The following is a 14,640-nucleotide window of genomic DNA, read 5'->3' as shown; positions in this document are numbered from 1 at the left end:
AACGAAGTAACACTGTCTGAAAATATTAATGCAGAGACAGATTTCATCACTTTACAAACTACAATATATTGTGCAGCTTGGACAGCAGCTAAAGTAAATGGAACCAAATTAATACTGGAACCAGTGGAAAGATCCCGGCAAATGAAAACTCATAAGCCGAGTTGGCAACGGCGACTAGAAAAACGCTTAGAAGACTTGCGTACTAAAATAGGTAGATTAATCCAATTCATAAATGGTAATACAAATAGAAAACTAGAAAAACAAATAAAAAACATAGTAGAACAATATAAAACACATTCTGCACACGAGGAATCTAACATGCATCTCACACACACACTTGATACGCTTAAACAGAAACTCGCAGTCGTATCAGGTCGCTTACGAAGGTACAAGGCGTGCACATTAAGAAAGACACAAAATAAACAATTTTACAATAATGAAAAGTATTTCTATAGAAATATTATACAAGCAACGACAAATATACAAGAAAACAGAAATAGTGATAATAAAGGCAATCTACCAGATATGAAGAACCTCCGTGACTTTTGGGCAGGAATTTGGGAAAATCCTGTTGAACACAACATGCAAGCTGACTGGATACAGTCTGAAAATGCAAATAACAACTCATCTATACAAGAAATGACATTTAAGTACATTCCAATGACCACATTTAAAAAAGTACTAAGTAACCTACATAACTGGAAATCAGCAGGTTCAGATTGTATCCACAGTTATTGGTATAAAAAATTTACTAAAACCCATGACCATCTGCTTAAACATATTAATCAATTCATTGAAAATCCGAACACAATCCCAGATTACATCACCCGTGGAATATCTTTTATGATTCTTAAAGACTTTAAAGATCCTGCTAATCCCGCAAAATACAGACCAATTACGTGTTTACAAACGTTATATAAAATTATGACATCCTGCATATCTGAACTAATATATGAACACATTGCCGAAAATAAATGTCTAGCCGAACAACAGAAAGGATGTAGAAAATTTAGTCAAGGATGCAAAGAACAATTAATTATAGATTCTGTGGTCTTAAAACAAGCCTTAAAGTCAAAATCTAATTTATTTTCTATGTACATTGACTATAAAAAAGCTTATGATTCTGTCCCTCATTCATGGTTAACAAAAGTACTAGAAATATACAAAATACATCCAAAAATAATTACCCTTTTAAAGACGGCAATGAAAAATTGGACCACTCAATTAAAAATACCCACATCATCTACAACAATAGAGACGCAACCCATTAAAATTCAACGAGGTATCTTTCAAGGTGATGCACTAAGCCCTCTGTGGTTCTGCCTTGCCCTAAATCCCCTTTCAAATATATTAAATTCAACACAATTAGGATTTCATATTCAAGAAAAAAGTATTAATGGACATCCAGAACCTAACGAAACCATAAATCATTTACTTTACATGGATGACATAAAGCTTTATGCCAGTAGTGAAAATGATCTCATTCAACTAGCTACCCTCACTGAACAGTTTACAAAAGATATTAAAATGGAATTCGGTATAGACAAATGTAGAATAAATTCAATTAAATGTGGGCAGTATTTTCAACACCACTATACAATGACTACAGAAGAACAAATCGAACCACTAGAAGAACAGGAAACATACAAATATTTAGGGTACAATCAGGCACGCCAAATTCAATATAAGGAAATTAAGCAACAATTAAAACAACAGTTTCGTCACAGACTCAACACTATTCTTAAAACGCAACTAAACGCCCGAAATATAATAAAAGCTATTAATAGTTTTGCTATCCCTATACTTACATACTCTTTTGGCATTATTACTTGGACAAAATCAGACCTAAAAGCTCTACAACGAATAATACACACCACAATGACTAAGACACATAAACATCACCCCAGATCTTGTCTACAAAGACTGACGCTGCCCAGAAAAGAAGGCGGTAGGGGCCTTATAGACATAGTGAATCTACATAATAAACAAATTACAACTCTAAGGCAATATTTCTTCAATAAAGCCGAATCCTCTCCAATCCATAAAGCAATAATAAATAGTGATCACAAATTAACACCTCTTAACCTGAAAAATAAAACGACACAAAATAACGAAAAAATTACTGAAGAAAAGACCAAAATTGCCGAGTGGACTGGAAAGTCTTTACATGGAAGGCATCGACAAGACTTATGCCAAACTAATGTCGACAAAGAGGCGTCGAACGCATGGCTAAGTCGAGGAGAACTCTTCCCAGAGACTGAAGGTTTCATCATGGCAATTCAAGATCAAGTTATAGAGACTAAAAACTACCAGAAATATATAACAAAAACCCTTACATCTGATATATGTCGTAAATGCAATAGCTGCCCGGAAACGATTCAACACATCACAGGAGCATGTAAAGCAATAGTGCAAACTGATTTTAAACATAGACATGACCAGGTAGCCAATATAATACACCAAAAACTCGCCTACCAAAACAATTTCATTACCTCCATTCATCCATATTATAAATATAAGCCTGAGAGTGTACTAGAAAATTCCACAGCTAAACTTTATTTTGATCGAGCCATCCTCACAGATAGAACAATCCACTACAATAGACCAGATATCACATTAATAAACAAAACAAACAAAACTGCTTATTTGATAGATATAGCTGTACCTAATACACACAACATACAAAATACAATAGCAGAGAAAATATCTAAATACACCGAACTTCAATACGAAATCACCCGACTTTGGAACTTACAAAAAGTGACAATAGTTCCAATAGTACTGTCCACGACAGGTGTAATACCAAAACAACTGCATCACGCGATAAATACTCTAAAGTTACCACCCAATATTTACCATCAATTACAGAAAGCCGTAATCCTAAATACATGCCGAATTGTCAGGAAGTTTCTGCAAATTGGACTAGACGTTCCTGGTACATCTACAGGTTAACATAATATTACAAACAGATTACCAGACAAATTACATTTATACAAAAAACATAGCACACAGTTATGCACTTGGCTTAGGCCCGTGTACACCTGTAAAACCGGTTTTAAGCCGAGATATCGTAAATTTAAATTAAAAATAATAATAATAATAATAAACTCTTTATTGCGCACAGTAAAGATGTATACAAGGAGTATTTATACAGAACGTGCATATACAAAAGGCGGCCTTATCGCTACAAGCAATCTCTTACAAACAAATTAATGGTTTAATCAGAATAACTTTATCTTACGTTTCAATAAGAAACAGTGATAGGTAGTGATTTCGATATTCTAATAAGTAACCTAGGCATCAGGAGAGTCACCACAGCTAAGAACCTTGGCCTGGCCCCCTAAACAAGCGGCGAAGGAATTCATCCATAAAATCGTTATCGCAATCGATTGTATGAATTGGAAAAACATATCGGACATCGCTATCTCATTTTATCTCATGTACCAAAAATCATTCTATTCCGTCTAATAAGTAGTCATTTCTGCGTGAAAGAGTAACAAATATTTATGCATCCATCCATCTTTATAAACTCACATTTATAATATTAATAGGATTGTTGGGGGGAAAGGGATTGCTAGTAATGGAGACTGAGAATCCCATTGATAGCAATATACCCAACCAGGTCGACCTCCTCGCGGTTCTCCCTGGAAATTATCATAGTTAATTCCTGATGAATTCATTATGATGGGCTAACTGACCTGTTTTCATTCTCATCTATTACCCTTCACTGGTGCTCCGCAAGCATATATCATTAGCGCAGGCGGGGTTACCATACCATTTTCACCCATAAAAAAAATAATAGGAGGGGGGAAAGGGATTATTAGCACTGGAGTTTGACAGCCCCATTGCTAGCAATATGTTGTATTAGATCGACCTCCACGTGGTTCCTCCTAGAAACCATCGTGAATAATTCTTGTTAAATTCGTCACGATGGGGTAACTGACCTTCTTCATTCTCATCTATCATCCTTCGCTGGTGCCCTGCCGGTGTATAACGATAGCGCGGGTGGGGTTACCATTCCATTATCACCCATTAAAAAAAATATTAATAGGATGTGAAAGTAAGTTTGTTGGTTTCTAACCTCTATGAAATTTGATATACACGTACTACATAAGGTGAAGAAAGACATAGGCCATTTTTATCTCGATAATGCAAATAAAAGCTAGTAATAGATAATTAGTAGATACAAAACCTTGTCTTTGTAATTTTGCCTTTAATTGGAATTAACACCATCTGCGAAGCCAAATAAACTACTTCGATCGATATGAATGTCTGATCTATTTTAATTTTCAAATTCATGTCTGTGTAATGTATACTTATAATAAATCTATAGAGAGGTCAATTCTGTACACGAAATATATTTCCAAAATAACTAACAGGGGGTGATTAATGATCGATACAGATGTCAAAAATGCAATCGGTTAAATTTTTGTCTGTCTGTATCTTCGTTATAGAAACAAAAACTACTCGACGGATTTAAACGAAACTTGGTACAATTATTCTTCATACTCCTGGGCAGGTTCATCACGCTACGATCAATAGGAGCAGAGCAGTGAAGGGAAATGTTAGGGAAATGGGAGAAGTTACTCCATTTTTAAGCTTCAGTCGCGTGTGCAGCCTTAATGGTCACTTTTTAAAATGTAAAAATGTCCACCCGTGTGACGCCGGGACGGGCCGCTATAATATATGTTTTGTATGAGAATCGACCTTTGGAATTGATAGATATGATTATTCTTTGTATTTTTTAATGGGTGAAAATGGAATGGTAACCCCGCCCGCGCTATCGGTATACACCGACGAGGCACCAATGAAAGATGATAGGTGAGAATGAATCCAGGTCAGTTGGCCCACCATGATTAATTCGACAAGAATTAAACATGATGGTTTCCAGAGGGAACCGCGAGGAGGTCGACCTGGTTAGGTATATTGCTAGCAATGGAATTCTTAGTCTCCATTACTAACAATCCCTTTCACCACTATTCTTTGCATCAGGTAATTGAGAGTGGAATAGAAGTTAGGTGGCTATAGAAGAAGGTTGTCGTTTCTAAGTATAGATAACTAAGTATTTATATATTAAAGTTTTACACCTTGCTAGATGGACCCAGCTAGACGATGCAACGTAAAGAACAAATAAATCGAAAAATATAGGATATTTATAGGTCATGTAAAGATTCTGATCTAGTTTATGTACTTTTATGTACCTTTTCTATTTAGTATGGAAGGCATTGTTCAATTCACGGCTTTCGCAGTTAGTATTCATAAATATCGTTGTGCAGGAAAAATAAGGTAAATTTGTATAGTTTCGTTTACTATAGAAGGTCAACATTGTTTCCACTCGGCAAATATTTTCCTATTCTTTAGTTCGATATGCATACAAAGTTATGTTGTCTCGTCTTCGTTGTATAAATAATATTCTTAGCCTTAAATACATTATATATAGGCACGTGGCACTATTTGTTTCTTTCGTTCAGTACGATATAAAGTATTTACATTTGATTTCAAGTGCCGATGTAGATAATTATATTATAAGGCTTAATAATTGTAATGGAGCAATATATATCCGCGACAGATTAGATAGACGTTGCGACATATATTGAGTATAAGTACTCATTAGTAAGCACCAAAATAAAATATTCAACTTATCTGGGTGTGATAATATAAAAAATCAATCAAGCGTGTGTATATCAAACACACTCTCAGGATTATATGTATTCTGTATAACTGTTTGATATTTTAAAATTATGTTGCTCATACCTCTGCAATTGAAATAAATACCTGATTAGAACAGTCACGGATTATATCAGATCGCATCAAAATAAAAGATTTTTAAATGATTTGCATTGAGAAATTTTACTGGCTGCCCACTTGGTAACAAATTAGTAACAGTCACCTTGTCTATAAACATGAACAATGCTGTGACGTCATACTTTGTCATACTTGAGGACTAATGTGTTATTCAGTCTAATTACACTGCCATATTCAGCACAGTTGTTTGGCAGTGGAAACAGGAGTGAGGTAGGTATTCTAAAGTAGATGATTTTATTTATTTATTTATTTAATAAGGTTCACATACAACTTTTACATTTTACATGCTACTTTATTAGGTGTGTTATTACACAAAAAATAATTTTGCCTAATGTAAAAGTCTTTTACAGGCGAACACCACATGCACTATTATAATATTTAATAAATTATTAACAATATCTGAATAATAAGTAAATTAAGAACTTATATCTAAGATTTTCCTCAATAAGTTATATCTGCTGTTGGTGGGTCCAAAATTTATGATTTTGTATTTGCATAGTCTATTTCAATAGAAATCAATAAAAAAGTAACCAAGTTCTGTTGATATTATCACAGAGACTCTCTAAATGAAATTAGTGATCAATTGGAAATATTCAATTAATTAATCGATTTATACTGCTATTGGAAATCAGTAGACTATGCTTGGTTCAATTATTCGTTTATTTTTTATTTTAAATAATTTTTATTCAAAAATACTGTACAGATTTTCCCTACGATTAATTTCAACGACATTTGTTGTGATGCGATGAAAAAAATGTTCTATATAATCGCGCGAAATTATTATTCTACATATTTTTTATGAAAATTAGGCTTAAATAGGTAAGTGCAAAATGACAGATGAAGATATATATTTAAAAGAGAAATATATAGTACATAATTGTAAAGTGTCTCTTATCTATTTTGTTACGGAACTTTTAATCTTTGGAATATGTCATTTAAAATCTAATCAAAGGTTTTAATCTTTTAATATTCATGCCGGATTTGAAACGGTATATAATGGCGTAACATAAATTTATTTTAATATACTACTACTGGGTTGCGATTGGAGTATTTTGAACAGGCATGAGATTTAAAGCAATAGAAAAAAAGTTTCATTTGTCAGACGTATATTTGATAAATTGTATTTGCATTTCAAAATTATAAAGTGTTCCTATTCATACCGAAATGTAGGTTTATCGTCGCAACCTTGTATTTGGACTTAAGTCTATATCCTGGTATAATCAACATTTTTATTGTACGTATAATACTTGTAGTAATCAACATATCTGACTATGCATATCAATTGAGCCTTTCTTATGTTTTCAAAACAATTATATTGAAAGTTTCTTATATGTTTATTCATTTCATATATAACTAAAATTGCCTAGATGTGCATTTTACGCGCATATAAGTGACATTGTTTAATGAATGAAAATATAATAATAATCCCGTCTGCGCCGTTCGTACCTATACTGCTCAGGTAGGTAGGTAGGTATATTGTTAGCCGTGGCAATAGGTACGCCTGTTCCTATTTGACAGAGCTCTCTTTCCTTTCTTCTCTTTTCGAGCAATTTATCGTGTAAATTTTCAATTATGGTCTGTGTTATTAATTTCATAGAAGGTTAAACTTTGCAAAAAATATATTTGATTACAACTGAGAAAATAATCATTAATGCGTTGAGTTTCCATGATACATTAATTCATTAGAGTTTGAAGTTGACATATGGCAACATTATACCTGTAGGGAGGGGGGAGGGATAGTTAGTAATGTGGACTACCAATCCCATTGCTATCAATATACCTTATCACGTTGACCTCCACGTGGTCCCCCCTGGAAACCCTCGTGTTGAATTCCGGATGTATTCATCACTATCATCGATCACTGGTGCTTCGACAGTGAATACCGTTAGCGCAGGTGGGGTTGGCACTCCATTAAAGAAAATATATTATACCTGTTTTAGTTCATAAATCATAATATAAAAAGCTATGGATCCTGGGAATTTTTACCTATTTATCGGTTATATAATATTATTTAAAATAGTACTTTGTTTCCTATTTACAACTACGAGTGCCCACATACCCTAAAGTTTTAACTACATATACAATAGCATTTAGAATTACGTGTTTGATGAGCTCATAGGACAGTCATAACTGTTTATTCAATTCAATAGTAGAAAATAATGTATATTCTTGTTTGTTATTCAAAACTTTAGCTATTTTTAAATAGCCCCTTTTAGTCATATTATCAGTACCACTTACCATTATCGTCATCACCAGGAGAGACCGTGTGGCGATCGTCCTTTTAGGATATATTGCTAGAAATGGGACAGGCAATTGCTACCTTATAGGGATGTTGTTAGTCCCCATTGCTAGTTATTCCCTCCCCCCAGAATGGTAGTATTTTTTTCAATGGGTGATAATGGAAAGGTAACCCCGCCTGCGCTATCCATATACGCTGGTGGGGTACCAGTGAGGTGACGATGATTCCTCACTGGTACCGCACTAGCGTGTATCATTAGCGCAGGCGGCTCCATCATCATATCAGCACTTAACTGCCCACTGTTGAACATAAGCCTCCGCCTAGAGGGGCGTTTACCAGTAGTTGTCACGCTTGGCAGGCGGATTGGCAACCGCAGTTAGGCTTTGGAGATATTTTAAGAGGAACGCTGCTGCCTATCCCTCGTCCTCTCTTAGTCGCCTCTTATGACACCCACATGAATGGAAGGGGTGGCCAATTATATGCTGGGACCACACGGAATAATTCCATTATTATCCATTAAAAAAAAAAACTACCATAAACTGGTATTATCGCAGTACAGTTTTACAAACAAACTCTGTGTGACGACTTCCCATAAGATGATGTGACTATCTCAAAAATGTTGCAGAGTCGCTAAGACGCAGGTAGCTCGGTGATAGCTTTATCTAAAATATTAATAATAATGATATTCATGCCGTACCTATTCATCAGTCGTTAGTTGGATACGAGCGTAATTAAATAAAAAGCATCGGTGCAATTGAAATAACATTGAATCTTATCACAATGTCATACAATATTACCTAAAAATGATAACTCCTTGGGACTGTCACGTAGAATTAAGATAAATTTATGTGCTTGAAATAACAAATAAATTATTTACATTTCAATAATCTTTATACGTAGGTGCCTGCATTTTATATTTACTTTTTTATTTTTATCATCATCATATTAGCCTTTAACTGTCAACTGTTGAACTTAAGGATCTCCCTTGGGGGGTTTTTGCCAGTAGTTGTCACGCTTGGCAGGCGGACTGGCAACTGCAGTCAGGCTTTAGAGATGTTTTATAAGGTACGCTGCTGCCCATCGCTCGCCCTCCTTGAGTCGACTCTTACGACACCTACGGGAAGGTGTGGCCTATTCTATGCCGGAACCACACTGCCATATATTTTTATAATTTATATTATTTATTTGTAGATGGCGTATGAATATGAATCATTAGTTTTATATTATCAGAAACATAACTGTGAAAACCGCATACAATTTGATGCAGTAGTTTTTATGTATTGCCGGAATAAATATAAAGACAGACGGTCAGGCAAACAAAATTTCTAAAAAAATATTGCTTTGGCTTCTATTGCTCTTATTAAGACCCTTCATATCAATTTATCTTAAATATTTCATATATACAGATATCACCTAATTACAAATTTATTATATTTTAGTAAGTATTTCGTAGGTCTGTCGTCTATAATTATATGTATAATAATAAATAATGAAATTGGCAGTTAAGGCAAAGGGGGCCGTGTGCTAAAAATCTCTATGTAAGCTGTGATGCATTTAAAGGGTCTCCGAAACTGTGAAACGATTTAGGTGCCTAACATGACATAATTTTAATTTCAAATGCCAAGCCTAGTTTCAACTGTGTCGCGTTCTACTTTGATAAATTGAATACAGGTAGAGTTCATTACTCTCGAACAACGGCCGTTTTTGACTCTTAAGTACCTACTTAATAATTGTATCTACGATACAAGCCTAGAGTTTCTATGTACCTATCTTTATTAAATAAGTGCTTTTATTCAATATTAAATTTTTACATACTCGTACATATATATCTGTCACGCCTGTTTCAAATTGGGTTATACAGAAAAAATGGAACGCCAAATGCTCCGATTTAAACAGACGTCTTTCGCTTCCTTCACATTCTTCAGTTTGACCCTAGGTAGGTAACGTTTTTATATTTTTACGACTCCTATTCGTGCACAATATTTTATATTAGATTAATAATAGAAAAAAATGCGATCAAATGTACTTAATTTTAATCTTGGAAAATGTTTACTTCTGTGGTTTAGTTATATAAGAATTATGTATTACTTTGAAATTAGTAATTATTACAATGTGATAGCGTAATGGGTATTTTATTAATTATGATAAATTATATAAATAGTCTGTTGTACAATATAGATTTTTGTGGAGAACTTCGGTTAGTTTTATCAACATAAAATCATATTTAGTTAAAATAATTTAATCAATAACTTGACATTTATGTAATATGATATTTTAACTGGCAATATTTATTGATTTCAGCGTAAATTACTGCTGTTTCCGGAAGGAACGAGACATTCTGGCGATAAACTTTTACCGTTCAGAAAGGGCGCCTTCCACGTGGCCTTGGATGCTAATGCACCCATACAACCTGTGGTTGTTTCTAAATATCATTTTCTGGATGCGAAACGTCGACGTTTTGGGTCAGGTAAGTACCAAACCGGTATTATGAACCGGTTTTGTTCCTACTTGATATATGGGTTTGATTTTATAGTGTTTGTTTGAATAACAACGCCAATATAATATATTATGACGTGTATAGTTGATATTTATGATTTCATTAGTACTAAAGAAATGTTTGAATTGTCTATTAATTTTATTATATATAATACATATTATTATTTATATATAATATTTTATTCAATAGAATATTTAAGTATTTGAGTAATCGTTTTTAACAACAAACACATTATTAAGTTTTCCCTTTAATATTTTATATTTATTTCAAGTTTTATTACTAATTTATAGTGAATGAACTCTATTTACTTTCTTAAAGGGGACATAGGTATCCGTATAATATGAATTTTATAGAAAAAACAATATTTTCACTCAAGTTATTGTACTATAGGTATGAATAGAAAAAAAGATACACTACATAATTAATATTCAATTAATTTTGTGTACTACGTGTCGCTAATAATTTATTCGTAATATGTAAATGATGGTAAAAATATCCCCGAATAACACAAATATTATGATTTTTAACAGTACTACCATTTTGGTATTCATCAGTGATTTGTTTGTTTTATAGTGTATGTGAATACGCATAGGTATTATATATATAGGTGGGCCGTTAGGTTGTTTCTCATTCTAAGTTGCATAAAAAAAAAGGTATTTAAAAAAGTACATGAGTACGTCTATCACCTGTCTAGTATAAGATCTATTAGTTTAAGCCTAGATGAAATATCTTTTCTATTAAATTAATTTCTGAAATTTAATTATGATTTAACATTTTCTTCATTTATTTAAATAGTATAATATAATTTCATATATATTTATATTTAAATAGATACTAAATTTTTATCCTTTTTTATTACTACGGGAATGTGTTAATATCATTAGGTACATTATATATTTAGTGAGAATCAATGGGAAAGGTTAGAATGACTTTGGGTTTCAAATTAGTTATTTTTTAGTTGACTTTCTTAGTTTGTTTGTTTCTTGTTTTATTATTGAAAAATTGTCCGAGTGTCCAACTTAAAAACTGGTGTATGTTTCATAGTAAGTTTTTAGAAGAATCTGTTTAGGGAATAATGTGTGATCTATATTACAAATTTATTTGCATAAGGTTAAAAAAATGACTCCATTTTCACAGTCATTGACTTAGATATATAAACAAAATTTTTATTTTTATTTTAGGTGAAGTTATCATTTCAATACTACCTTTGATCGAGACTGAAGGTGTAGCAAAAGAAGACATTCAGACGCTGGTGGATAACGCTCAGCTCAAAATGCAAGAAGAATTCACGAGGACGACGGCGGAAACCGCTTCAAGACGAGTCCTCCATGCTAAGGCTGATTAATTGAGGTAACTTTGTTATTTTTATTATAACTAGTTATTTTGCAATTGATCTGTTTACTCTGTGAAATGAAATGCAATGCAATGAAATGAAATTGCAGTAATATATGTATAAATTTAACACATATAATTTCATCTAATTTCATAGAGTAAGCTAATCGATTACAATACAAGTATACCAGAATTGAATGCGATGTCTTACAGTGTACTATAGATTTAATTAATTTCGGTAAGAACTAAGGAGGACCAAGTGATTATAGGGATATGTAATGGAATATAATTTTTTTTTAATATTTGTGAATTGAGCGCACCGTACAGAAGTATGGAGTTAGTTTCAAAAACGAATTGTTTGCACAGAAAAGAATTTGGATGAAAAAGAGGAGGAATGAGTAGGTAATTTGAGACAGAATCTCCGTCAGTGCTGCCTAAAGAATAGATATTGCTCTTGCCAAAAACTACAAAAAGTTCTTTTGGTGGGACACAACTGAATAAAGAGGATTGAATATTGTTGTTTTAGGGATAGAGAAAGATGATTCAGAATCGTCCCCAATATGTGTTTAAGTACAACTTATGGTGACCTGTGTACCTACTAATCTACTTTCACCATTCAAAAGTCATTAGATGAAATAGCAGATATAGTCTGTTTCAATGGAACTTTATAAAAAAGTAACCCAGTTTTGTTGAAATTATTACAGAGAAAACATAAATGAAATTTTTAACTAATCGAAACATTTAATTAATTTATAGATTTCTAATTTGTACCACTATTGGGCATCAGCAGATTGTTATGGTCAGATCAGTTTTTAGTTTGGTTATAATTACATTTTAATAGACTATAATAAAATTAGCAGTCTTAGTTTGTCTATTTTATTTGTTCCACGTTTTCTGATTTAGTTCTACCCCAAACAATACATAATGCGCCCAATATAACAGGTATCTCTACACCCGTATTAAATAGTGATAACGTGATGTTTAAACAAATACACGTCTAATTTAAAGACAAAATTGTATAAAGATAATTTTGGAATTTCATTATGATTAACTGTTGGTGCTATTTTATTTTTTGGGCTGAAATATATAATAAGTGAGACATAATAATTATCAGGTATCTAGTTCGTATGTAAAGAATTTACAAAATTATTAGATTTAGAATCGTTAGCATCATCCCACTTATATTTGTGATGTGACAGTGGGATTGTTTTTTACTGGCTCAACCGATCCTAAGAAATTTGGGACGAAGAATGACATTAGGTCATACCTACGTTATACTAATCTGGGTCAATGACTATATTCCGCTATGTTCCGTACAGTTATCTAGTTTCCTATATACTAAACATACTTCTTTGTTTTCCATTTCAGGTACCTATTTGAGAAAGATTTTAGATACTATTGAATAGCTGTGATAAATACTTACATTGTAAAGTTTAGTTTTGGCGTTTAATTTCTATTTACATGTGTTGTTGTGTATATATTTTATAAATAAATAAATTTTAAAATATACTGTTTTCTTGTTGGTATACCTGGTAGAAACAAAAGGGATGAAACAAATTTACCTGCATTGTTGCCTATATATGGATATTACAGAATATATTTTGATCTGATAGTAGTTCTCACCTGTTGCTATTGTTGACGATTATAGTGTTTTTAAATAGATAATACGCCGGCGAGGCACTAATTAGGATGAAAGCAAGTCAGTTAATCCATAGTGACGAATTTATTAAGAATTAACAATGATGGTTTCCAGGGAGGACCATGTAGAGGTTGACCTAACAGGTTGTATTGCTAACAATGGGTCGCCGTTTGCATTATTAAGAATTTCTTTCCCCGGGATATGGTGTTATGCCTCTGAATCTTCGGCTGGCTCATCCGTCATACTCGTGAACGGGTGATGCTTGTGAAGACAGGTCTGCTTAAAATTACTTTTTTACTTTACATTGAGTAACATAAATATAACTTATTACTAAATATGGTAATATTTCAGATACAAATGTAAAATTATCTTATATATAAATAAATTGAAAAGAGTAATTGGTGACTTTTTGCGGGTTCTTTTCAGCAGATAACAATATTCTGAATCCAGCAGTAGAATCATAAAATATTAGACGATTTAAAGGAGCTTGTAAACAATTCTATTTAAAAAAAGATTATTTCAATTTTATTCTATATTTTATAATATCACTGCCATATCTAAAATCAAAACAACTACGCAGCCATAGAAACTTTACGCTGAAAATACTAGTGGGACCGAGGTACCCAAGCAAATGACTTTTATCAATGTTTTATTTTGATGAAATTTAGCCGATGGTATAGGCATTAAATAACTAGGGCAATAGGATGATATTGGATCCGATTTAAAACGATGCCAAGACATGTTTATACCAAAAGTATTTGTGCTCATAAATTATTAGCTTTCACCTTTACCTAGACAGTTTTTTAACGTTAATAAAAATATGAAGACCGTAAGAAGTGGCCAGGTGTCGAAAGCAGATAAAGATCACGTTGTTTCTAACTAGGTATACTTAAATAAATTAATTGCTTGTATAGTAAAGGTAAAAGTTTATAAAGGTTTGTGTTATTCGATCCCGGTTAAATGGTTAAATGAATTTTTTATTGAAATTTGGTTACATGGGTAGTTTATATCTTCACCACAGATCCTAACTTAGCACCTTAGATTATATAGATATAGACTTTCTTTATAAATGCTTCGTCAAAAACAAAAGAATTTTTTTATCTATGTGTGCGTCAATATTGTTACCAT

The 14,640-nt window shown here is 32.7% G+C and overlaps 1 protein-coding gene across 3 annotated transcripts in view; it reads left to right on the top strand.

Moving 5' to 3' along the window:
- The window catches only part of LOC113522992 (1-acyl-sn-glycerol-3-phosphate acyltransferase alpha), a 33,511-nt gene extending 19,864 nt beyond the window's left edge, over positions 1–13,647 (top strand). For 2 of the 3 annotated variants that reach the window (XM_026908852.3, XM_026908850.3), the window contains 3 exons: positions 10,346–10,511; positions 11,723–11,891; positions 13,242–13,380. In XM_026908852.3, coding sequence (XP_026764653.2) covers positions 10,346–10,511; positions 11,723–11,886 — 330 coding nt within the window. In that variant the 3' untranslated portion in view covers positions 11,887–11,891; positions 13,242–13,380. Of the gene's footprint in view, positions 1–10,345; positions 10,512–11,722; positions 11,892–13,241; positions 13,381–13,626 lie in introns of those variants that run through there. The other variant, XM_052897783.1, reaches the window with a different exon arrangement.
- Positions 13,648–14,640: the final 993 nt, after the last annotated feature.

The sequence above is a fragment of the Galleria mellonella genome, unplaced genomic scaffold, assembly GCF_026898425.1.
Source record: "Galleria mellonella isolate WM207_F2 unplaced genomic scaffold, CSIRO_AGI_GalMel_v1 utg38, whole genome shotgun sequence".
Taxonomy (NCBI): Eukaryota; Metazoa; Arthropoda; class Insecta; order Lepidoptera; family Pyralidae; genus Galleria; species Galleria mellonella.
This window is presented reverse-complemented; position numbering and strand designations above follow the sequence as displayed.